General features: G+C 42.6%; 1 protein-coding gene across 3 annotated transcripts in view; it reads right to left on the reverse strand.

Moving 5' to 3' along the window:
• The window catches only part of DNAJB6 (DnaJ heat shock protein family (Hsp40) member B6), a 44187-nt gene extending 20687 nt beyond the window's left edge, over nt 1–23500 (reverse strand). The window contains exons 1-5 of one of the 3 annotated variants that reach the window (XM_080936379.1): nt 23350–23500; nt 11101–11192; nt 10385–10494; nt 9049–9111; nt 7590–7700 (exon numbers count right to left, since the gene is read on the reverse strand). In XM_080936379.1, the coding sequence (XP_080792505.1) occupies nt 7590–7700; nt 9049–9111; nt 10385–10494; nt 11101–11165 (349 nt within the window). In that variant the 5' untranslated portion in view covers nt 11166–11192; nt 23350–23500. The remainder of the gene's footprint in view (nt 1–7589; nt 7701–9048; nt 9112–10384; nt 10495–11100; nt 11193–23349) is intronic. The other 2 variants (XM_080936381.1, XM_080936380.1) reach the window with 2 other exon arrangements.
• Nucleotides 23501–23700: the final 200 nt, after the last annotated feature.

The raw sequence follows: 23700 nt of genomic DNA on the forward strand, positions 1-23700 counted from the left end.
TTATTAACTGTTTTGAATTATTTGGGGATTTCAGTGTGTCTCAGTGGAAGCACTTTCTTGACATGTGCTAGGCTATGTGCTCCATCCCATGAATCACTAAGACCTATCATATCGGCTACAATGTTAAATTTTTTCATTCATAAAAGCAATCTGGAAGTAATGAGATCACAAGTTTGAAGCCAGCGAAACTATTATATAATAAAAACCTGTCTCAAGGAATGAAATGAAAACAGAACAAGGGTTGCTAAGATGCCTCAGTGTATGTCTGCTGACATGAGTGTGATATCCAAGTGAATGGAGGAAACTGCAGAATGTCCTCTGATTGCCAATAGCCAACACACACACACACACACACACACACACACACACACACACACACCTGCAAGTAAATTACTGAACAAAACTTTAAGAGGGGCTGAAGATGGAAGAATTCAATTCCCAGCATATACAGGGTGACTGGCAGCTGTTTTCAATTCTAGCCTCAGGAAATCAGACTCCTCTTCCGGCTTCTGCCAATACCAGGCATGCACCCATACATTATAAATATTTTAAGTAGGAACTTTATGTGATTCTGTTTTCTGGCACTGAAGTAACCAACATTCCAAAGACTGATAAAAATATCTAAGTGGTAGGAAAAAAAAAAAAAAGAAGAAGGAGCAAGCGAAGAGAGGAGAGAAAAACCACACTGAGTACATAAAAGGTAACAAAAAGCCTAAACGAGGTAAACATGTGAGACTAATGAAATACCCACATTTTATATTACAGAATGCTAATTTTAAAATCTGGTGCTTCTGTGAGCTCCCTACTAATAATAAAAGCCCAGGAGCAAACTATGCACTCCACAGCCCACACAGCAGGTAGAATACACTAATGATTCATGGCCCAAACATGCCATATCCCATTGATTCCATATCCACTCCCAAATAAAAAAACCAAAACAGAAATGTACCAGGGTGTAGGGACTAAGGGTGGAGGCAGAATATACCATGGGAATTCCTAACACCTAAAAATTCTTGAGTGACTTTAAAACCAAATTACCAACAACATAAGACTAAAATCTCTGCACTTGAGAGCTAGGCCAACCTGGCAATTCACTGGGATCTACCTCCCCACCAAACAGCTAAGCAATTGCACAAGTCCACTAATTTTAGCCCTAAGGCAAAAGGACTGTTACAAATTCTCAGCTAGCCAAGGCCACAAGATGAAACCAATTCTCAAGCAAAAACAAAAGAAAAATACAGGGCAAGAAGAGATGGCTGAGAAGTTAAATGCACTGACCGCTTTCCCTGAGGATTCAAGTTCAATTCCCAGCACCCACATGGCAGCTCACAACTGTCTAACTACAGTTCCAAGGGATGTGACACCTTTGCAGACTTGTATACAGGCAAAACACAAATAAGCATGTAACAAAATTAATTAAAGGGGACTGGAGAAATGGCTCAGCAATTAAGAGCACTGACTGCTCCTCCAGAGGTCCTGAGTTCAATTCCCAGCAACCACATCACATGGTGGCTCAAGACCATCTGTAATGGGATCTGATGCCCTCTCTGGTATGTACGAAGACAGTGTGTCTTCATAAATAAAATAAATTTAAAAAAAAAAATTAACTTAAAAAGGAAAAACATTCTAAGGAGACATACAGGGTAAGGACTAATTTCACTCCTAAGAGCTAAATTTTAAAGTGTTCCCTCATTACACCTCCCATTTTTTAACTGGTATCTTTTACCCTTCAAGAATGGAAAATGACTACTTGGAATTAACAGAAATAAAACCACAGCCCAATGCTCAGGATAGACACAACTAAAGGGTGTCGTGTATGTTAAACAAATTGTGTCACTTCTAAAGTGATTTTGTTTATTAGTCTACTTCATGAGGAGGGAGGAGTCCTGAAGACACAGTCATCACAGAACCTTCCCCTTGAGTGAACATGGTAGGACATCCAATGGCTCTGCTGGGAGGATAGGGTTAATTTCTGCTGTTCTAAGATGACAACTCAGTATTAGTTCTATCTTCTGTGCTAAATGCTCTCACACAATGTGAATCTGCTACTTCCTCTTCCACAAGATAAATTACATATTGCCATTGTTTCCTAGACCCACACCAGGAAGCTCAGGGTTCATTAAACTACTCTTTCTATCCAAGAGCATCATGGATATACCAAGAATGTGGGGCTCACCTGTGAGTTGTCCACTGTCATGAACAAACTATGAAGGTGAACGAATTAAGCCAGGCGTGATGCACACCCCTTTAATCTTCACACAGGAGAACGAGGTAAAGGCGAAGCCAGCTGGATCTCCATAGCAAGCTCCAGCCAGTCCAGGTGGGGTTACATGGAGTGACCCTGTCTCCAAGTCAATTTTGTACTGTGCAACCAACCAAAGTATTCGTGTTCTTCACTTATGTGTGGTGTGGGGAGCATGGAGAATAGAAGTGTTACAGAAAAACCCTAGACAGTAAATGGACACCTCACTGCACCGCTCAATGCTGTGGGGTCATCTACAGCAAAGTAACACAAGCCTCAAACTTCTCAAATATATCTTCAGGAGCTGGAGAGGTGGCTCAGTTTAAGAGCACAGGATCCACATGACAGCTGACAACAGTTCCATGGGATTTGACACCCTGACACAAATATACTTGCACACAAAACATCAATGCATATAAAATAAGTTTTTAAATGATAGATTCATTTGAATATATCATTTGAATCAACTAGATCATATCACTGGGAGGAGGAATAGCCTCCATCTTTCTTCCTCCCAGCCAGGACAAGTTTTCGAGAGCACAGTTAAGTATCAATCTCTATGTGGCATCTTTCTTTTAGAAAGAGCAAGAAAGCTAATGAAAGATGCAAGCAAGCTGTAGTTTAAAATCCAATGAAAATGCAGCATTTTAACAGCTAACTGGACGTCTATAACATCTAACGTCCATAACATTTTTCTACATACTTTTAAATCTTATCCGATACTCTTTCAAAAACCACTGGGAAGAGAAATCGTACTGTCCTTAAAGCAATTAAGGACGTATGTGATCAAGCTTGAGATGCAGTCACCAATCCAATGCAAGATTAAGCCATCTTTTGTCGGTGCCACTCTGATCTATGAAATTATTTTTCCTAACTTCCAATTCTTCTAAACATCCCCAGCTTTCAAGATTTTCTACTTCAAAACGCACTACTAGCTTCTAAGCTTTATAGACTAGGATTTAAACCTAAGCAACTGCTAAGAATCTTACTGGGCTGGAATCTCATCTTAAAAGATGCTGGGCTTTTACTACCAGCTCCCTGAAAAAATAACCAAGATCAAAGGAATTATGGACCAGGGATCATCACTGGTCACAGGATGATAATGTGGCACAGAGGTCACACTGAGGCCTTTTAGCACATCTGCCTCAGGTCAGCAGGGACCCCCGGCATACCTTTACAATAGTTACAGCACTCTGGGGAAGTTTCTGTTATTTAAGTCACTTTGTTACAACACTCCCAGTGCTACTTGTGCTGTTAGCTCAGTCCTCCTACAAAGAGCACTGACCTGGGGCACCTGAACCCCTCCCCTCCTTGATCTCCAAGTCAACTCTGGTAATCTGATCAAATACAACATGGTGATGATAGAAGCAATTCTTTTTATTCTAGATAAACTTTATATAAAATAAACCTTATAAAACAGAGACCCAGGCCATTCCTTTTTGTTTATTGTTGAACAAGCAGCGCCTCGGGTTCCGGCCCACTGTGCTCCTCCTCGCTCAGCAGCTCCTCATACTCCTCGCTGAGCTCCTCCGAATCCCCGAGACTGGCTTCCTCCTCGCTGGAGACGAGGTCCAGGTCCTCACTGAGAAATCCGCCCTGGCCCCAGCTACAGCCTTCACTTGACTCATCTTCACTAAGGTCCAGCTCCTCACTGGATATCACATCCAAAACCTCACTGTGCTCGTCACTCAGGGCGTCTTCTACTGACTCCTCAAAACAGGGCTGGTCTAGTTCTTCACTAGGTTCCAAGTCCTCACTGGCCACTTCCTCGATTCCTGGAGAGTAAAATGACTGACTCACTACATTAAATTTATGGCTCGAAAAAAGTACCCCTCCTCCACACAATGACCCTCCCCCACAAGGTTTTTTCCAAGGTTCTCCATATCATGGGCTTTTCCCAGTGGACTATCAAATCCTTCCCCCAGATTCACAAGTCGTTGTGAAGAAAGCATACTAAGTGTAAGGGGAAAGGAAAGACCCTCTGCCAAGAACAAAGTCAAAGGCAATCTGGGAATAAAATATGGAGTTGAACTCACACAGTTCTCTAAGAGAGAATTCCTGCCCTAACTTCTAGAACCAAAAGCCCCACTGCCAGGCACTTCTCAGTCTTACATAACCAGGACACAAGTAATCATGTCCTGGATCAGTAAAACACACGAAAAGTTAAACTAATTTGAGTTAATGTACAACATTTCAAGGTATCCTCAACATTCCAAATACAGCCCCCCTCCACTACTAACTAAGCTCCTTGTGAAAAGTGCCTATGTCCTGGCCTTCCTGGAAAAGTTGCCAATCACAGGGAAAAGTGTTTGAGCTCCTGAAGGATTCCAGAGCATCATCTTCTCCAAGTCTCTAAGGACCCCACCCCATCACCAAGGGAAGAATATCTCTCTCCCTCCCTCCCTGTCTCTGTCTGTCTCTCTCTCTCTCTCTCTCTCTCTCTCTTAAATAAAGAAAATGCCTTACAGGACATGGGGACATTGTGCAATTCCAGCACTTGGAAGGCTGGCCAAAAATACAGGGACAGCCTGAACTACATTTTAAAACAAAAGTCTTAAAAATAACTTTTTGAGAGAAAGAAAAGGGATAGGGAGGGACAAGGTCTATAAAACCCAGCAAAGACTGTCTCAACCTCCTAAATCGCTGTGATTATCACTGCATCCAGCACACTTGTAAGAGTGAGCTACTCTGAAAAACAAAAACAAAAAGGAATACAAAAGCTGGTTGTATGAAAACTGAAAAATAACTAACTGGCTACAATCAGTAGACATTGTGACTGGGTTTACAAGGGCTCTGAATGCTGAATTTCCCCCAGCCCTGCAAAAAGGACCCAGTCTACACTCCACATACCACCAGCAGGCTGAACGGTCACCTCATACACGTAGTAGCCATGGAGCAACTTCTTTTCCTGTGCGAAAATCCTTACTGCCTGAAAATGGAAGTCCCCTAGAAGACCTACAAGAATGGATTAAAGAATTATCACTGCCACACTTATGTCGCCAAAGCAGGGAGGGAGTGCCTACCTGAGCCACACCTGAGGTGAAGCAGATTTGGCACTTTTTTGCGCTACTGGTATAGACTTAAAAGCTCTAATATAGACCTTCCATAGAAAGAACTGTCCAAATACTGTATTGGCAGATTCATTTTTTCAAAGAAAACAAGTGCTGAATATTATATGAACACTGGCTTCTTTTCTGTGATAGTGCTAGAGACAAATCAGGGTTTGTCCATGATAGGCAAGCACCTACCACTGACCAACATCCACAGCCCTTAATTTTTGTTTTTCTTCTAGACAGGCTCTCAGAAGCTCTCAAGTAGCTCAGGCTAGTCTCAAAATATCTGTCATCTACCTTCCACCAAGTGAGATTTTTGGAGTTTTTAGTTTTTGTTGTTCACAATTCACTATGTATCCTTAACTCAGGATCCTTCTGTCCCAATCTCTCAGGTTCTCGATTACAAAGATGTGCACCACAATACAGGCTTCAATTTTTTCTTTAATAAGGCAAGAAAAAGCATGTTTCCAAATGCCTAGCCTCCTCAAAGACAGGAAAGTTGGCCTCCTTTATTAACTCCCAAACTGGAGAAGATAAGTCTTTCACTCAGCTATCTACCAGCAGATAGGTCATCAGAAGAGACTCCACTAACACTGCTGTCCCACAACAAACCAAGGTATAAATTACTAAACACTAGTTTCTGAAGAAAAAAAATACATAGAAGTAATTTTATTGCTTTGTCTGGTTATTCCTAGGTGGGATAAGCTGCCTTGAAGGTCAGGGCTAGTACTTCAGCTAGACATGATTACATCTAGCTGTATCTTAGTTTTCTTAAGAGTTACAGAGAATACAATCATTTTCTCTTAATACAAATTAACTTTTGCTCTTATGTAGAGACCATAGGTAGATCTTTAAGTTTTTAGTTTTTTCACACGTTTATTTATTAGTGTGTTCCTGTACAAATATATATTCATCCACCAAATTCAGGCCCTCAAGTTTGGTGGCAGGTACCTGATGAGCCATATTTGGACTGTCTACTGCTAACGAACTGTTCCTAATCTGAGATTTTTAAATGCTCTACAATGGCATCACCAGCCACGCAGCAATTACTCATTTGTTATAGGGAGCTTTCTGTATGTTTCTTCTCAACATTAAACAAGCTGGTCCATCCCAACCCTCACAATAACCTTTCTCCTATGTAATTTCACTATTAGTGAGCACACTCTGACACATTTACTGTTTTCCTTCCCTCACAAAGGCAAGATAAAAGTAAAATACCTCGCTCTGAAAGGCAGGATTAAGGAAAATCAGTATACTACACCTCTCCCTCCCCTACACACAGACACAGACAGACAGACAGACAGACACACACACACACACACACACACTGAGATCAACTTAGTATCACAACATGGAAAGTCCAAGACCTACCAAATCCAGGGTGACTTGTTCCGCTTCACACCCATGACATCATGACATCATGACATGCAGAAATCCCACCTGTCTCCCTTTGCTATCACTGGTAGACACACTGTCTTTTTCTCCTCCTGGTGATGTTCAAGTCTCTTCAGCCACACAGGACGTGTTTCCCACACAGTGTATCAGGACCAAAGAGAGGCAGTAAGAACACTTTTAACCCTGCCCTGACCTCCCATGTCCAGTGCTCACCAATGTTCAGCCATAAGGAAGAGTCCTTGTAATTAAGTGACAGCTGACAAGACAAGGACATGAACAAGTTTGCACCTGTGGACAAGGCCCCTAAGAGTGCAGGGTCAGTCATCAGACTAAAGGCAGAAGATCTACTTCCCCACAATCCAACAGCTACTCTCCCAATGCCATCTGCCTTGCTCTAGCTGCATCTTTTCTTCACTCTAAACTGAGCTACAGCAATAGTTAGAAGGGGCATGATTATGGAACTCATGTTCTGGACCAGCATCTATGATGTTTAGTGCGTCTCACAAGCTCACTAATAAACTAGCTAAAGATATCAGTCAGTATATCCATCCAAGATCCTGGTTTCAAATCCTGAGCACCAAAAGCAAGAAATAAATGCTTAAAAGAGATTAAGATCAGATTTCCAACATCTTATTCTGTCCCAATCATGGAATCATTGAAGAGCAAAACCAAATTAACTAGAATAGGATAATGCATGTGGAAGAGGGAAATAATAACACTAAAATTGTTACTGCGGAAGTCACAAATCCAAAAGCTCTTCAGAGGTTGTGGCAGAAAATGTCTAAGGACTCCACTGGTCTGTAAAGGTAGAGGTTAGTAAAACACAATGTTTACTGCAAAGGGTACCATCAGCAGCCCTCACTGGGCCAGTCCAAAAGATGGACCAAGCAGATACTTACCAAAGAAGTCAAATGAAAATGGGTCCCTTCCACCAAAAAATTCCCTGAAGACATCATCTGGGTTCCGGAATGTGAAGCCAAATTCAAATGGACTGTCAAAATGACTTCCACCTATAAGCACAGTAGAGTGTTTAGCTTATGAATTCTGTTATTTCAAAGCATATTCCACACTATCTGGGACTCTAAAAACCCAAGAGTCTTATCACCTATGTGTGGAGAGCTTCTGGGGATGCTTGGCAAGAATTTGACTTTGGACTCAGGACAGGGAAGTAAGCTCAGGCAGGAATCTGATTTTAGGCCAGAACAAAGAAGTAGGTTTCAGTCAAGAGGATGACTTTGGCCTAGGACAGGGTAGAAGGAGGCTCAGATAATCCTGTCTGTCCTCCTTACAAGCCCCGAGAAACAGTGACGTGGGACTTTGTTTCTGGCCTGGCTCATTCCCTGACTGTTTTGTGTTCACTGTCCTGCTTGTTCCCTAACCTAGAGCTGACCTTATCATTACCTGCATGTAATTAAAATGGTATAAAAGCAGACTGGGACAAATTAAACCTGCCTTTCAGCCTCAGGACTGCCTGGGGTCAAGCTGCAGTATTGTCTAACCATCTTTATAATCCTCACTCTGCTGCTGGAGGACCCCCATTGACTGACTGAGAAAGCTTGGTCACTGATGCTAACTGCATTTTACTAGCATCTGACCACATGAGTGAGTGCTCACATCAGATCTCTAAGGCCTATCAATTTCTCAGTCTCTGTCTACAATGCTACTTTAATGTAATTAAATTTCTGTCCACTGTTTTTGTCATTAATTATAAAGGCTTATGAAATCCAAGAATATTCACTCCACCAATTTCCCCATAGGTACAATATTGGTTCATGGCAAGCATTCTAAGGACCACGGTGAGGCAGCTCATCTGCTGAGCACCATTTTCATACAATAGATAGGCAGTGTCACTGTTGAAAACACAGTAAGTTTATCTATCAAGCAAAGCAAACACCTTCACATACAACTCCTACCTTGACAAATGTGTAGTTTTTCTTCCCGCTCCCTTTTATTGAAGCAGGTCCTCACTATGTAAAGCTGGTTGGCCTTTTACTCTCAAAGCTCCTGTCAAATTCTCTTTTGGTTCAGTTTTTGTTTTTATTTTTAAATTACCTTCTAATCCTTTAAGGAGGCAGACTTACTGCAGAAGAATCAAAATCATATAAAGGAATCTGAAATCCACCAGGCAGGCTTTCGGCTCATAGGCACTGCACTGCCTTAGCCCCTAAGGCTTTTTTAGGATGTTCAACATGCACCACCATGCCTGGCCAACTAGCAGTCTCTGTAAATGTTTATTTCTCATTTACACAAACTCACCCCTTCAAGGCTAATCCCAGTTGACTGAGGTGCCAACTGTAAGAACTGAACAAATGTGTGACTTATCAAGACGTTTTGTCTCCAAGAAGAAAATTGACATACCTCCTCCACCACCACCGTTTAATCCTTCTTTGCCGTATTTGTCATAGATGTCCCGCTTTTTAGCTTTAAATTTGAGAAAGAACAATCAGTATTGATAAATTCTTTCAAATCCTCAAAATTCAGTCAGTATTTCCCATTTTAAATCTATATCCATTTGGAAGACCCTCAACTTTAAAAGGAGGCAGGTCTCCTGAGCTGGCAAACTTACTTGTAACTGCTACAAATGCTTACTACAATGTCCAGGGGATGATGTTAAGTCCTGGGTAGAATGTTACGTGGATAAGTATATACAGGCTCAGGCTCTGCTGAGTTAACCACTCACTTGGTTAACAGATGCTATGCTGGTATGCACAAGCCCTGCTTGCTGCCTTTGCACTTCTAGGACAGCCACAGCACAGCTGCCACACACACACCCTTCTTCTGTCTTTTCCATAAATCTTATATTCTATTCTACAACAAGGGAAACAAAGTGAAGAACAACCCCATCTTGAGTAAGAGCCCTTGTAAGAACAGTAACAAACTCTGAATCCCAGGCTCTAGCCAAAGCCACAACAGTAATAAGACTTTGCCACATTTGCAGGATTTCAGTTATCAATGTCTTCATTAAGTGAAAAAATAATAATACTTGTGAAGTTTCAAGAATTGCCTTTAAAACTGAGGAGATTCCATATAGAGTATTAATAACACAAAGAGCTGTATGCCAATAAGCTGGCTCATTGAGCTTTAGGTCAGATTCCTTCTAGAAATGAATTTTTAAAGACAGTGACCTATTATTTCCTATGATCAGTCAATCAGTAACTAACCTTTTAAAAGCCTCTACATTGACTCATACCAGGCCACCCAGCAGGAGAGTCCTTAGGATGTGGGCAGTACTTTTCCTGTCTCTGGCACTATTCCCAGCCTTTTAGATGCAAAATCTTTCTTTACCATAAATTCAAATTTGATGGTTGCCCCTAGCTGACAGGTAACCCTTCACCCAATTGCAAACAACCTTCACAGAGGTAGCTAATGTCTGTGCTCTAGAAACAAAGTGGTGGGTTGTTGGGTGTGTGTGTGTGTGTGTGTGTGTCAAATTCTAAATTGGAGCATCCCTTCCTTGTGCAAGTAGTAAAAAAGCCCCATTGACAAATCCCTGCTGGAGCAGAACAATGTCTACAGCCCAAGGCCTATCAGCACCCATGGTTAGATGTACCAGATACAAAGTCCACAAAAAAATAAAAAGCTTTGGGAAGGGAAAGCAGTCTAACTGGGAGCAAACAAATTTTGTGTCTGTGCTCTCTAGAAAGCCCTGTCCTGATGCACCCCCAGAACCCTTCCCAAGCTCAGGGTTACTTACCATCTGATAACACTTCATATGCCTCAGCTACTTGTTTGAATTTCCGCTCTGCTTCTTCTTTATTTTCAGGATTTTTGTCCGGGTGCCATTTAAGTGCCTGTTTTCGATACCTTGAAAGATGAAAAGGGTGTATACTGAGTACATATCAAGTCCACAGAACTTTAATAACTAATAAGCAGTTAGCCGAGGTATAGCACACCTATAATTCCAGCAATGGATCTGAGTTGAGACCAGCCTGGTCTACATATTGAGCTTCAAGCCAGTAAAACTCCTGTCTCAAAAAGGGAGAAAGAAAAAAAGAGGGGCTGGAGAGATGGCTCAGCAGTTAAGAGCACTGACTGCTCTTCCAGAATTCCTGAGTTCAAATCCCAGCAACCATATGGTGGCTCACAACCATCTGTAATGAGATCTGATGTGTCTGAATACAGCTACAATATACTCATTAATATATATTATATATAATAAATAAATCTTAAAAAAAAAAAAAGAGTACTGGCTGTTCTTCCAGAGGTCCTGAGTTCAAACCCCAGCAACCACATGGTGGCTCACAACCATCTGTAATGAGATCTGATGCCCTCTTCTGGTGTGTCTGAAGACAGGTACACTGTATTCATATACATAAAATAAATAAATAAAATGAATAAATCTAAGTTTACATTATCCAATTACCAATGAACCATGGTACAGAGTTATCATCTAGAAATAAAATCACTTACGCCTTTTTAATGTCCTCAGGTGAGGCATGTCTCTGCACGCCCAGCACTTCATAATAATCCACCATGATTTAAACAGTCTGTTGGAACAAATCCTGCAAACAAAAAAAAAAAAAAAACAGCCCATGATAAAATGCCCAATCAATGAAAGGCAGGACCTTTGTCCAAAAACTGGGTTCAAGAATCATTTCCCATCTGTGTGGTGGGGCACACCTTTAATTGCAGTGTTAGAAATGCAAATCGCAGGCAGATATGATTTCTATGCCAGCCTGGTCTACAGAGTAAATCCAGGACAGCCAGAGCTCCGTATAGAAATGGGAGAGGTCCCCAAAATCTATCTAGAAAGAAAATGCTTGGAAATGACCTAATAATAGCCTAAACTATAAATAGGTCACTGGTCTGAGGCAGAGATCACTTGACCAAAGGGACTGGCTACATCTGCTTTCCTAGACCACAATGCACTTAGGAGAGATTTGGTTACTTCCTCCCCTGATGAGTTTCTGCACCAGGTATTAGACAAGACTGCAAAGATGAACACACTATCCCTGCCCTGGGAAGCATGTCAGCCTCAGTACCATAGCTTTCATGAGAATGGCACTGGCTGTTGCATTAAATTACCCACAAAAAAGGAAAAAAACATACTTGACCAGTCATAGAACCACTCTGTCCAGCACCCAACCAAACCAACACAACACTGCTCTAATGCTATCCTGTAGACTAATTCTTTAGCTGAAATCCAGGGACAGAGAGCACAGCTTCCTTTACCTGTGGATTACACCTAGTCTCCACGGAGTAGCATAAGGAAGCCGTTCAGCCTCCAGATATGTGGTCTCACTGTTGTTTAACATGCTTTCACTTAACCATGTCTAAATCTCTGCTCTACAGAAACACTAAGAGCCCAGTGGTTAAGAACTCTTAAAGTCTGCTTCCCAGTTCCCACTCCAGCTCCAGGTAATCAATCTAATGCCCTCTTCTTGTCTATGAGTATATGCACATGCCCACAAAATAAATCCTGGTTAGTGGCAGGCCTTTAATCCCAATACGGGGGGGGGGGGGGGGGGGGTTAGCCATTTTCCAAATTTCAAACATCCCATTTGTATAACATCTCTAACTTTACAAAATTTTTAAGATTTTAATGATTTCTTTTTATTTTCTAATGTGCACTTCTTTTATTTATTGATTGATTGATTGATTGATTGATTGCGAGTACGTCTGTGAATCAAAATGTCAGATCCCAGAAACTGGAATCACAGACAGTTGTGAGCTGCCATGTGGGTGCTGAGAATTGAGCGAAGGTCCTTTGGAAGAACATTCAGTGATCTGAACTGCTGAGCCATCCTCTCCATCTCCTTATTGTACAATTCCTATTCAACATGCATAGACTAATTCTAACTAAATCTAACTCTTACTGTTTGTTTTGTTTTTTGAGACAAGTTCTCACTATGTGGCTTTGGCTGACCTGGAAGTCACTAAGTAAAGCAGGCTGGCCTCAAACTCCGGGCCAGTGTGGATTTAAGGGCACCACTCCAATTGCTCAGCGTAGCCTAATGCTTTTGTTTATAGAACAGGAACCTCAAATAACTAGAGGTGGGTAGCACCTACCACACCCGAGGAATTGTAGCACTAAGGAGACTGGCGGGAGGGATGCTGTCTAGTCTGGGCCACATACCCATGTGCCAGGCCAGCATGGGTTACAGTAAACTCTGCCTCAAAACTAAATAAATTTCAAATACTTCAGAGATCTAACAGAGAATGTTCTTCTGCATATAACACAAACACATTAGAAATACAACAGAATATAAACTAAAGGCTAGGTGTAGTGGTGCACACCTAGAATCCCAGCACTCCGGAGGCAGAGGCAGGCAAATCTGAGTTCCGGTCTACAAATCGAGTACAGGACATCCAGGGGCTCTGTTACACAAAGAAACGCTGTCTCAAAATCTAGTGTGAACTCAAGGAAGGCAGAAACAGGACGGAGACACACAGTTCAGATACTGGAAAGCCCCAGGGAGTTTACAATCCTAACACAATAGCAGCCTGAGCACCAATCCAAAAGATCTGGGGTTTTCAAACTACATTCATCTTTCAGGCACAGGAAAGCTACTACTGAGAGCCCTATAGGAAGTGTGACAAGAATGGAAAAGCACAATCTTTTTTACCACCTTGACAACAAACACCCATTATCCTGCCCTTGCAGACTTCATGCCTAGCCTGGCTATACAATGAAACTTGTCTGAAAAAACATAAACACAAAATATAGCATATAATATCAAAATAAAGACTGGAGATATATGTCCAATGGTAGAGAACCTGCCTAGTACATGTAAGGTCCTGGATTTGGTCTGGTCATCAGCACCAGAGGAAAAAAACAACACCTCTTCTTCTCTATTCCATTAAATGATAAAAGTTGTGGCTGCAAAGCATCTGTCTAAAACAACTTTTTTAAAAAGTTTATTTATTTATTATATAAGTACACTGTAGCTGTCTTCAGACACACCAGAAGAGGGCATCAGATCTCATTACAGATGGTTGTGAGCCACCATGTGGTTGCTGGGGTTTGAACTCAGGACCTCTGGAAGAGCAGTCAGTGCTCTAACCACTGAACCATCTCTCCAGCCCCTAAAGCAACTTTTTAAAAACCTTTTTAATAAAATACAGGACTCGGACAAGGTGAACATTGTTGTGCTCATCCACTCTGAGAACAAGAAATCTCAAGACTGTTTCCAAATACCTGAGCCTTACAAAGTGAGACAACAGCCCCTGTGCAAGTAAGAGCACATGCCCTCTCCTCGTTCCGGATGGTCTAAGATTTCCACCAATGTTCGTGTTTCCACTATGAGTGATGCATACACTAGAGCTGACAGGAGGGAAGCCAAATGAACCAGCATGAATCCTGACTTCTAGGCAGTGGGGTACCAGCACCAACTGGCAGTTGAATACTTGAACACTGGTCGGTCATCTTAAGTGAAGAGTGCCCCTTGAGTTAAACAATTCATTTGAAGAACTCTGAGAGTTGCCAACTTCTCAACCACCAAACCCCTTGAAATAGACTGATTTAAGGTCAATGCACTCCCTTCTCCACAGCCTTCACTCACTCACTACTTTCCATTTCTGTCCTACCTCATCATTTGAAATCACCTGATTTAAGGTGAGGGCTCTCCTAACTTCCCAAATCTCCTTGCTCTCTTCTCAGATCTGCATTCTATAATCAATTTCCTCACTGAAAGGTACTCAAAGCCTCAGCTCACCATCTTTCCCCCATTATATAACACCCTGAGTCCCAAATGGAAGCCTAACCCAGTAAACAGGCACATGACTGCACAAAATAGCCACTTGGATACTGAGCATGTTGTTTCAAATAGAACATGACCAAAACTTAACTCTTGAGCCTCCCCACTCCACCCAACAGGTCTTTCTCTAATAAATTCTACCTTGATTATCTCACGGTTGTTATACCCACCACATAAAGAAAATCACTTTCAAAACATCTTCAGCATGGCCCTCCTGCAGAGGGAAGCCTTTGGGCCACACTCTTTCCAATGAAGACAGACTCAAAAACTGTTACACCCTAGGCAATACCAGCCACAAGTGACTCTACTAAGTTAACTAGGAAATTAAGACAACAATCACTCATTGTACTGACTAGTCTCCGGTGTGAGGGAAGGAGTTATGAAATAAGCCGCAGATCACCATACAAAGTTTAGGAACTATCCCAGCTTACATCAAGCTGGGTGTGGTAGGAAGATCAGGAACTTAGGCCATAGTCTAACACAGGTTTAGAGACAATAGGAAAGAAACACATGTGACCCTGTCCCAGAAAACAAATAGATGCTGTCTCAGCCAGCTCCAGACCCATCTATGCTACTTTAGACTATCTAAAAATAATAAAAGGGTGGATTTTCTGCCCTTATTTTAGCAACTTTCTCTATTAGTACCATCTACCATGGATATGGTTCAGTAGTAAAGCATTTGCCTAGACAAACAGAGATGTTTGCACACATGATATATATGGCAAGCTTGTATCCACAGTCTGGAGGCAGGAGGACTACAGCTTTGATTAGTATAAAGTGATTACTTACCTATATATAACCTGTGTCCATTTTCCATCTATCTAACTGTTGGCCTTTCCTGTTGAGATCACTAAAAACCATGCTTTGACTCTTCCAGTTTTTACTCCTTAATACAGGGATGCCAACAAGGACCAGGCACCCCTAAGTATTGGGGGGAGGGAGACCCAGTTGACAGTGCTTCTGAGATGATTACAAGCAATTAAACCTGAACTAAGACAAAAAAGGGGAAGATGAGACTAACAAGATAATAAATCAGATAAAGAATACGTGTAAACAGACAGAAATGAAGATGGAAGGTTACAGAGAAAAGACTGGGGAAAATGAAAGCTCAAGGACCTACTGATAGTACATTGATGATAGTGTCTGTCAAGACGCACTTTAAACAAGCTGCTATAGACTACTATATACAATATGAGCCCAAAGTTACTTATCCACTTAAGATGAATTTAGACTAGCCATACCGGTAAGTAAAATACTAAAATGTCAACCACTATCCAAATATACACCAGACATCAACACAAAACATGTTTTACTCTATTTGAATCCAAAACACCAACCAGAAGCCCATTCCCAATGCACTGGGTATTTATCAAATACCAAAATTCAGCTGGGTATGGTGGTAAACTACTTTAATACCAGCATTCAGGAGACAGAGGCAGATGGCTCTCAAGTTCTAGGCCAGCCTGGTCTAAAGACTGAGTTCCAGGACATCCAGGGCTACAAGGGGGGGTGTCCTCTTCAACTCTCATTTAGTGGTGATAGGCATTTTGCTTGAGCCTCTTGTATGCCAGGTAGCACTCAACCACTAAGATACAGTCCCAGGTGACCCATGCCCCTTTGAAGCATGGTCTCACTAAATTATTCAGGCTGATCTTGTATCTCTGGCAGTCTTCCTGCCTCAGACTCCTGAGTGGATAATACGGGCCTCAGCTAACCAGCTCTAATATGTTATACTTAGTTTTGTCAATCCAGGATATACTTTGTCTGAAGTTTTTTTAGTTTATCCAAGATCAAACTGCTGCCAGAAATGGTCTGTCTTATATAATTCAACCCGCAGTAGCAGTGTGAAACCTTCCTCTATGTCTACTCATGATCTCCCACTTCCAATGAGAATGTCCAGCACTCATTTGTAAGACAAACCTTACAATTAAAAAAAAAAATCTGAAGCCAAGCATAGTCTACATTGTTACTCCCAGACCAGTCCTACATGTAGACCCTGCCTACAAAGAAAGGTGTGGGAGGAGATGGGAAGTGGTTAAGAGCACAGCTGCACTTCTACAGGACCACAACTACATGGCAGCTCACAACTGTCTGCAATTCAGTTCCAATAGCACTCAACGTCCTCTGCTGATTTCCTTGGACATCTATCAAGCACATCCATGCACATATTTACACAGAGGCAAAGTATTCATACATAGAAGATTATATTAAAACAACAAAAAAAAATCTGTGACAGCCACAGTACTGCCAGAATAAGGAATTCAAGAACAACCTGGGCTACAAGGTGGTTTCAAAAGGAAATCCCCACACACCCCTGAAAAACTGAGTGTGGGTATGGAGGGCTATAGGGAGAGAAGAAAAACAGACACTAAATCTAAGGTGTTCAAACTTTACACAAGTTACTAACACAAAAAAAGAAACCAACTTTTGAGTATCTCCTGTAAATACAAGAAACGCTAAACCACTCCTGGTTGATTTGTAACATTCTTGGCGCCAGCAAAACCACAAACCATGTAAAAGTACCACCATACACACACCTGCAAAAGCAAAAAGACCTGCTTGCCTTTGATTCCCCCAGACACCCAACACACACACACAAGTTGCCCTCTGAAAACTACATGCATGTTGTGCCTCAATTCATACACTAACAGGCACAGCTTTTTTCTTTCCTACCCCTACTCCCAACCCCCGACCCCACCCCCCCACACAGAATCCCTGTTTAGCCCTGGCTGTCCTGGAACTCACTCTGTAGACCAAACTGGTCTTCAACTGAAACTCCAGTGGCAAGCTAGTTTTAATTTTAAAGAACACTCTGATAGTAAGATTCTAGGAAAAACCAATTATAAAGATTGCTCTACTTTATGTGTGAATGCAGGTGCCTAGTTACAGGCACTTGTCAGTGTGAGCTGCCTAAGAGTGCTGGGATCAGAACTCAGACACTCTGCAGTACACTCTGCTGGATGGGAAGCTTGTCCACGCCCCATTGATACTGCCCATCCAGAGGAGCAGGGTGGAGTGCAGGCTGGAATGAAAGAAAATAAACAGCATGTATGCAAATCTTTTGAATCTCAGATCTAAACAGACCCTGGTTCAGAGACTGATTTTTATGTAAAAGAGATTCAATCCCCAAGATTGAACTCCAACTCGTTCCCTTCGGGCTTTTCTCCTTAGAAACCCGCTGGCAGGCCCAGAAACCTGCCAGGGCGGACTTGTCACTGCACCCTTCCCGAGTGATGTGCTCTGAACTCTACAACCATACTCCTGGGCCTTGTTGTTGCCAGATACATGACTTCCTGATGCACAGGCATTTCTCTGTCCACGAAGGACTGGGTAACAATCAAGTCACCAACAAAAATAGTTTTTTTCCTTTCCCACAAAAGAGGATCATTACTGAAGAGCAATACAAGGCCATATCCACCAAGATTAAAGCTATCTTTTAGTTAACTTAAGGCCAGGGGTAGTGGCACACCTTTAACCCAGCATTATGAAAACAGGGTGGGGTGTTTGAGTTCAAGGACTACATAGAGGCTACTCATGTACAAAAACAAGAAGAGATTTAGTTAAGTTTTACTGGGCATGGTGGCAAATGCTTTTAATCTAGGCAGTTGGGAGGCAAAGGCAGGCAGAGGAATTCAAAATTAGCCTAATCTACATATTCAATTACAGCCAACTAGCACTGTGTAGTAAGACCCTGCCTTGGGAAAAAAAGGTTTAAAAAACCTCATGTGTGAGTTCAATTTATGTGGCAGCATCAAACTAAATAAATGTAGTGTTATTTTCTTGACAACATGGAAGCAGAAAGCAAATGGGAAGAGGACCAAGCCAGGCGAGGCAGTCCTACAAAAATCTGGCTAGGGGCAGAGGCAGGAGTAGAATTCCAAGCCATTGAAACATTAACAAAAACTTTTAATTGTCAAAGCAGTAACAAATTATTTGGAAGGAAATTAATTATAAATCCAGAAACATTTGCTGAGTATCATTTCTTCTCCTCCTTCTCCCTCCTCCTCTTCGTCATTATCATCTCATGAATTTCTAGAATATATTAGATAAATATACTGAGACCTCAGCAAGTCAAGTCTGAGTTCAATCCCCAGGACCCAAATGGAAGGAAACTCCTACAAATTGTCCTCCACAGGTGAAAACATCTGTGAAATCTGAGTGAGGACACACAATACACAATACATACCTTTGAGGGTAAGAAAATTCTAGCTAAGATTAGGGACAACTTTTGTTTTGGTTTGGTCTGTTGTTTTAAAACAGGGTTTCTCTGTGTAGACCAGATGGGTCTCTGAACTAGAGATTTGCCTCACCTGCCTATATCTCTGCCTCCCAAAGGAGTGCACAACCACAGCCCTACTAGGGACAAGTATTGAGACCATTATGAACAGTTTAGTGACACTGTCTCAAACTTAGCAAGAGAAAAATCCTGGGTTTGGGAGTAGGATGTGGCAGCAGTGAAGTGCCTGCAAAGCCAGCAGTTGGAACTGATTTGAAGCCCACTACCCACGTTTAGCCAAGACTGCAGACTGGAGGCAAATCTGTGTGTGTGGCACATCACACAGCCAGTGTGGCCATTTGGTTGAGCTCCTGGATTCAGTGTGGAGACCTCCACAAGCACATGCACACACTCACATATACATACTACACATGCAACTTTTTTTTCCTTAATTGTACTATATTTATTAAAACAATCACAGCCCTTGTATAGGATTAAACAGTTTCTCTAAGTAACCATCCCCTCATGTTCTTATATTCTGTCTTCTAAGTGAACAACAGTACAAATTCAGGAGATTCTTTAAATATAAGAAAATACTGAGGAGCAAATCATTTGAAAATGCATGACAAAACTTGGAAAAGTATAGAACAGGACATATGCTAGCTGCTACGGATGAAGACCATATACAGGCAGGAATGTGAATATAAGAACTGAGAAAGCACAAACACTCAGGGAAAGCAAATGCCAACAATAATCAAGAAACAGCACAGGGATTAGGTGGTGACAAAATGAATATAGAGAAAGAGTGAGGGGGGGGGACATGCAACTTTTTTAAGGTTCAATATCATTCCCTTTCCCCAAAAATACAAAAATTTTACAGGTGACAAAAATCATGTTTTGCATTAAAAAAAAAAAAAACCTTTCTGAAGGCTCATCATTCCTAAAGTACCCTAATATTTTAATACATCACAGTTCAGCACTGTTGAAGCCAGAAGCAATGGCCCTTATTCAGAATGCCCAAATGGTCTTTATGACTTGGATTAGATTAGTCCTTTTAAGAGAAAATCATCCTATAGTCAACTGAAGTACAAGGAACTGAAACCTCTTTAGAGGGAACACTGTAACCCTAGGAGATAAAAGTATTTTTAGCATTTTGCATTCTCAGGTAGGAGAGTAACATGGAAGTAGTCCTGTGCTCTTTCTAGGCCATCCTAAACTATGGAGTTTGACAAAACACTTTATCCACAACACTGTCTAATTTAAAACAAAAATTCTAGACCAGACAAGGCGGTGCACTCCTTTAATCCCAGCCCTTGGGAGGCAGAGACTAGAGGTTATTTTTGTCCAGAACAACTAGAGATAGAGACCCTGTCTCTGAACAACAAAATTTTACAAGCTGGCTTATCTATTAAGTCAGTCTCCAGGCTTCCCCCTCCTTTTAAAGAGATTTTTAGCAGACTTAAACATGCTTGGGGAGCACTCAGAAAAAAATGGTATATACCCTAGTGTATCACCAGTGTAGCCTCAGGAGAAAATGGTCCATTTCTCCCTCCCACATTCATTAGGGGAGGGGGCACACCTGTGGAGTCCACAAGACAACTTTGAGTCAATGCCCTCCTACCACCCTTATTTGGGTCCCAGGGATCAAACTCTAGTCCTCAGGACTTCAAGTGCTTAACCACCTCACCAGCCCAATCACAACATTTAAGTTTCTGTCATGTTCTTCTTGCCAGCTCTTTTCTTCTCACTAACCTTAGGCTTATTACTTGAAGTAGGGTTTCACTAATCAGGCCAAGATGGCCTCTACCTAAAATTCTACCTCAGCCTTTTGAATTACTGGTATCGAAGACCCACACAACACTACACAGCTCACTGCACCTTGTTTTTATTCCCAAGTCTAAACTCTTAAATTCTATATATGGAAGAAGAAAAAAAAACATTAATTTGCCACTCTAATCCCTCCTACAAACTCAAAGTCTGTAACTGTAGGCCCTTCACCACCAGATGATGTCCTAGATAAATTTAAGACTTAACAATCACTTTCAAAGTAAAAAAGTCAGTTTTTAAGAATCCTGAAAAGCTGGACCAAGTAAAAAGACAGATTCTGTTCGATTTGCTTGCTCTTTAGGAAGGCATCAGACTCTAAAAGTATATGAGCATTAAATAATGTAAAGGCACACACTACCACACCAGTAGTGGATAATGGTAACAAAGTGGCTGGTGCAGGTGGCACACTTCTTTAATCCTAGCACAGGAGGCAGACTGATTCTGAGTTTGAGGCCAGCCTGCTCTACAGAGTGAGTTCCAGGGGTTCACAAAGAAACCATGTCTTGAAAAACAATAACAAAAAAAGTGCTGGGTGGAACTGTTGGCAGTTGCTACGGGCACAATACTAGTGGTTTACACCGGGAAATGGTATTATCATTTAACTCTAACAGGAGTAGAGCCACTATTCTGAGGAATTCCTACTTCTGTTTTCAGTTTGCAAGAATATTCATCACCCAGTATACTATTTAGCTCACATCTAACACTGAAATCAACAATACTTTTGTTTTAAGCAAATAGAACATCCAACTCAGGAGGAAACTGGCCCACCTCTGCCTCAGACAATAATTTACTTGGCTTTTTGTTTGATTTCTCTGAGGCAGGGTTTCACTGTGTAGCCCTGGCTGTCCTGAATTCCATCTGTAAACCAGGTTGGCTTCCAACTCAAGAGATCAGCTCGCTTCTGCCTTCTGAATACTGGGATTAAAGGCATGGGCCATCGCTCCAAAGCTCAATGACCCGAGTCCAGCTTGTTCATCTTCCACAGAACAAAAGCAACTCAAAAGCAAACCTGTCAGGCTATGGAGCTGGCCCAGGTGGCCAAACAATTCAGCCCCTTACAACCTAAATTCCACCCCAGGAACCTACTGAAATACAGAATCCCAACTGACTCCAAAAGTTGTATGTACTCTGGGCTAAGCGTGAAGAGTATTACTGAAGGCCAGCCTGATGTATATACCAAACTACAGCTTAAAAAAAAAAAAAAAAAACTCAATCAAAAAGAACAAACTCAGAACTGGCAGTGTATAGCTATAAGTACAGAACATACTCATACTAACAGGAAAGAGATGGAAGACTCCAGGCATAGGCTCTAACATACACATGCAAATAAGCACAATAAAAATACTTTAAAAGTCAACTTTCTCAGCTGGGCATAGTGAGCACTGCCTTCAGTGCACTTGGGAGGGCAGAGGCAGAGGGATCTGAATTCAAGGCCGGGTTGGTATATAGAGCAAAGTTGCAAGACAGCCAGGGCTACACAAAGAAACTGTCTGGGACAGGGGTTGGGGTGGGGGACCAACTGAAAGAGACAGACACAAGAGAGGCCAAAACTTGAGAGTCTGCCTAGGCAAAAGAGAGAATGGAAGAGAATGAAAGAGTAAAAGAGTCACCCATACCTACAAAAGGAAGCACTTCTCATATTTCATGTTCTTCCTAATTCCAAAATTCCACCCCAAGTTCACTGCAGTGTCTGTACTGATCACACAGTAATCACACAGTGGAGGGCAATTCCGCCTGAGATGGTAACATCCCAAAGGACAACAGGGAGTCCGGTAACAGATACAAACACTTCCTTTCAAGCATCAGTCTGGCGTGAGGTTTACTTTACAGCCAAAAACAGACTAAGTTCAAATGTCAGGACGCCTGTTCTTTAGGCTGTTCCCTCCTCCTGGCTTTTACGTCCAACATTTCCACTAAAACGGATGCAGTAGCTGTCACTTACTTCCCTAACAAGCAGAACGTCCTGAGATCCTAGGGCCTAAAATTAGTAAACCCTAACCACAAATCTATGGTTCAAATAAAGACGTTAAAAACAAATAAAGTGGGTGCACTGGGCGTGCACTCTCCACCTTAGAAGATGGGACCATCCCCGCTATCCCCTTTCAACGGTTCACACACAACTTGGGTAACAAAGCTTTTTTAAAACTTGACAAACCCATCCTGTTAAAAAAAAAAGAAAAGAAAAGAAAAACTCCGTCTCCAAAGTTTTTAAGACAACCTTTTAGTTTGCACTGTAGAGTTCCCTTGTCTACACAACCCAAGTAAATTAAGACTTAATGTAAACTTCAGTTACATAAACTTTGTTACATAAACAACCTTCAAGGCCAACAGCAAACGAGTTTTAAAAGTAAGCTAAGCCAGGCAAGTCGCCTAGCAAACTTTTAACAGTCCCTAGGAGCATCCTGGAAACCGCCTTGGCCTCCCCACCCGGCCCCCTTCGCAGCCTGGCGGCCTGGGCTAGCGATTGCGCCCTCCATGGGAGTCCTGCTCTTCGCATGCCACCTGACCCTGCTTGCAGAATGCACTGAGGACGCCAGGACAGGGTGACACCAGCCTCGCCGACTCCTGGAGATCTGCGGCAGACCTAGCGCGTGCCGGGTCCAACCGCCACTGCCGACCAGACAGCCAGAGAAACGGACCGCAGCCAAGCGCCGTGCTAGGCCTGACCAGGAACGGCAAACGCTCTTCACAGACGCAGTCGAGAACCGGCCCAGACAAGAAACACTTTAGGACCCAGGCCTAAACACCAGACTTCAGCTTGGACTGAAACCCGTTCGGCCCTAGCGAGCAGTACCGGCCCCACCGTCGACCCGGCTTCCTACACCCGTATTCCGGGCGCCAAGCGGGTTAGCCCATCCGCAGGCCCTCCCCTCCCACCGTAGTCAACCCTGCTTCCCGCCCCAGTACGCGGACCCTCACCGAGGACGCGGCGGCCAGCGAGGGGGGAAGTCAGGCGGCCGGTCTCCTCGCGGCTCTGGCACAGCTGCGCTGGTGGCGGTGGCGGCGTCTCCTCGCGCTTTCCTTTCTCTCCTTTTCTCCAACAACAAACAGGAAGTGCGTCACGCGGTGGCGGCGCGGCGACGTCGACTTCCGCCCGACCCTGAAGCTAGCGTGCGCAGCAGCTTCCGTGTGCGTCGGACTCGATACCGCGGATTTCGCGTTCCGGAAGATTCTCCGAGCTGAGGATGGTGGGACTCTGCAGGGTTTATATACGCGAAGGCGGATGAATATAGCGAGAAGCGCCACCTTTCGCAAGCTCTAGGCCTGCTG

The sequence above is a fragment of the Micromys minutus genome, assembly GCF_963924665.1.
Source record: "Micromys minutus genome assembly, chromosome: 23".
NCBI classification, from domain to species: domain Eukaryota; kingdom Metazoa; phylum Chordata; class Mammalia; order Rodentia; family Muridae; genus Micromys; species Micromys minutus.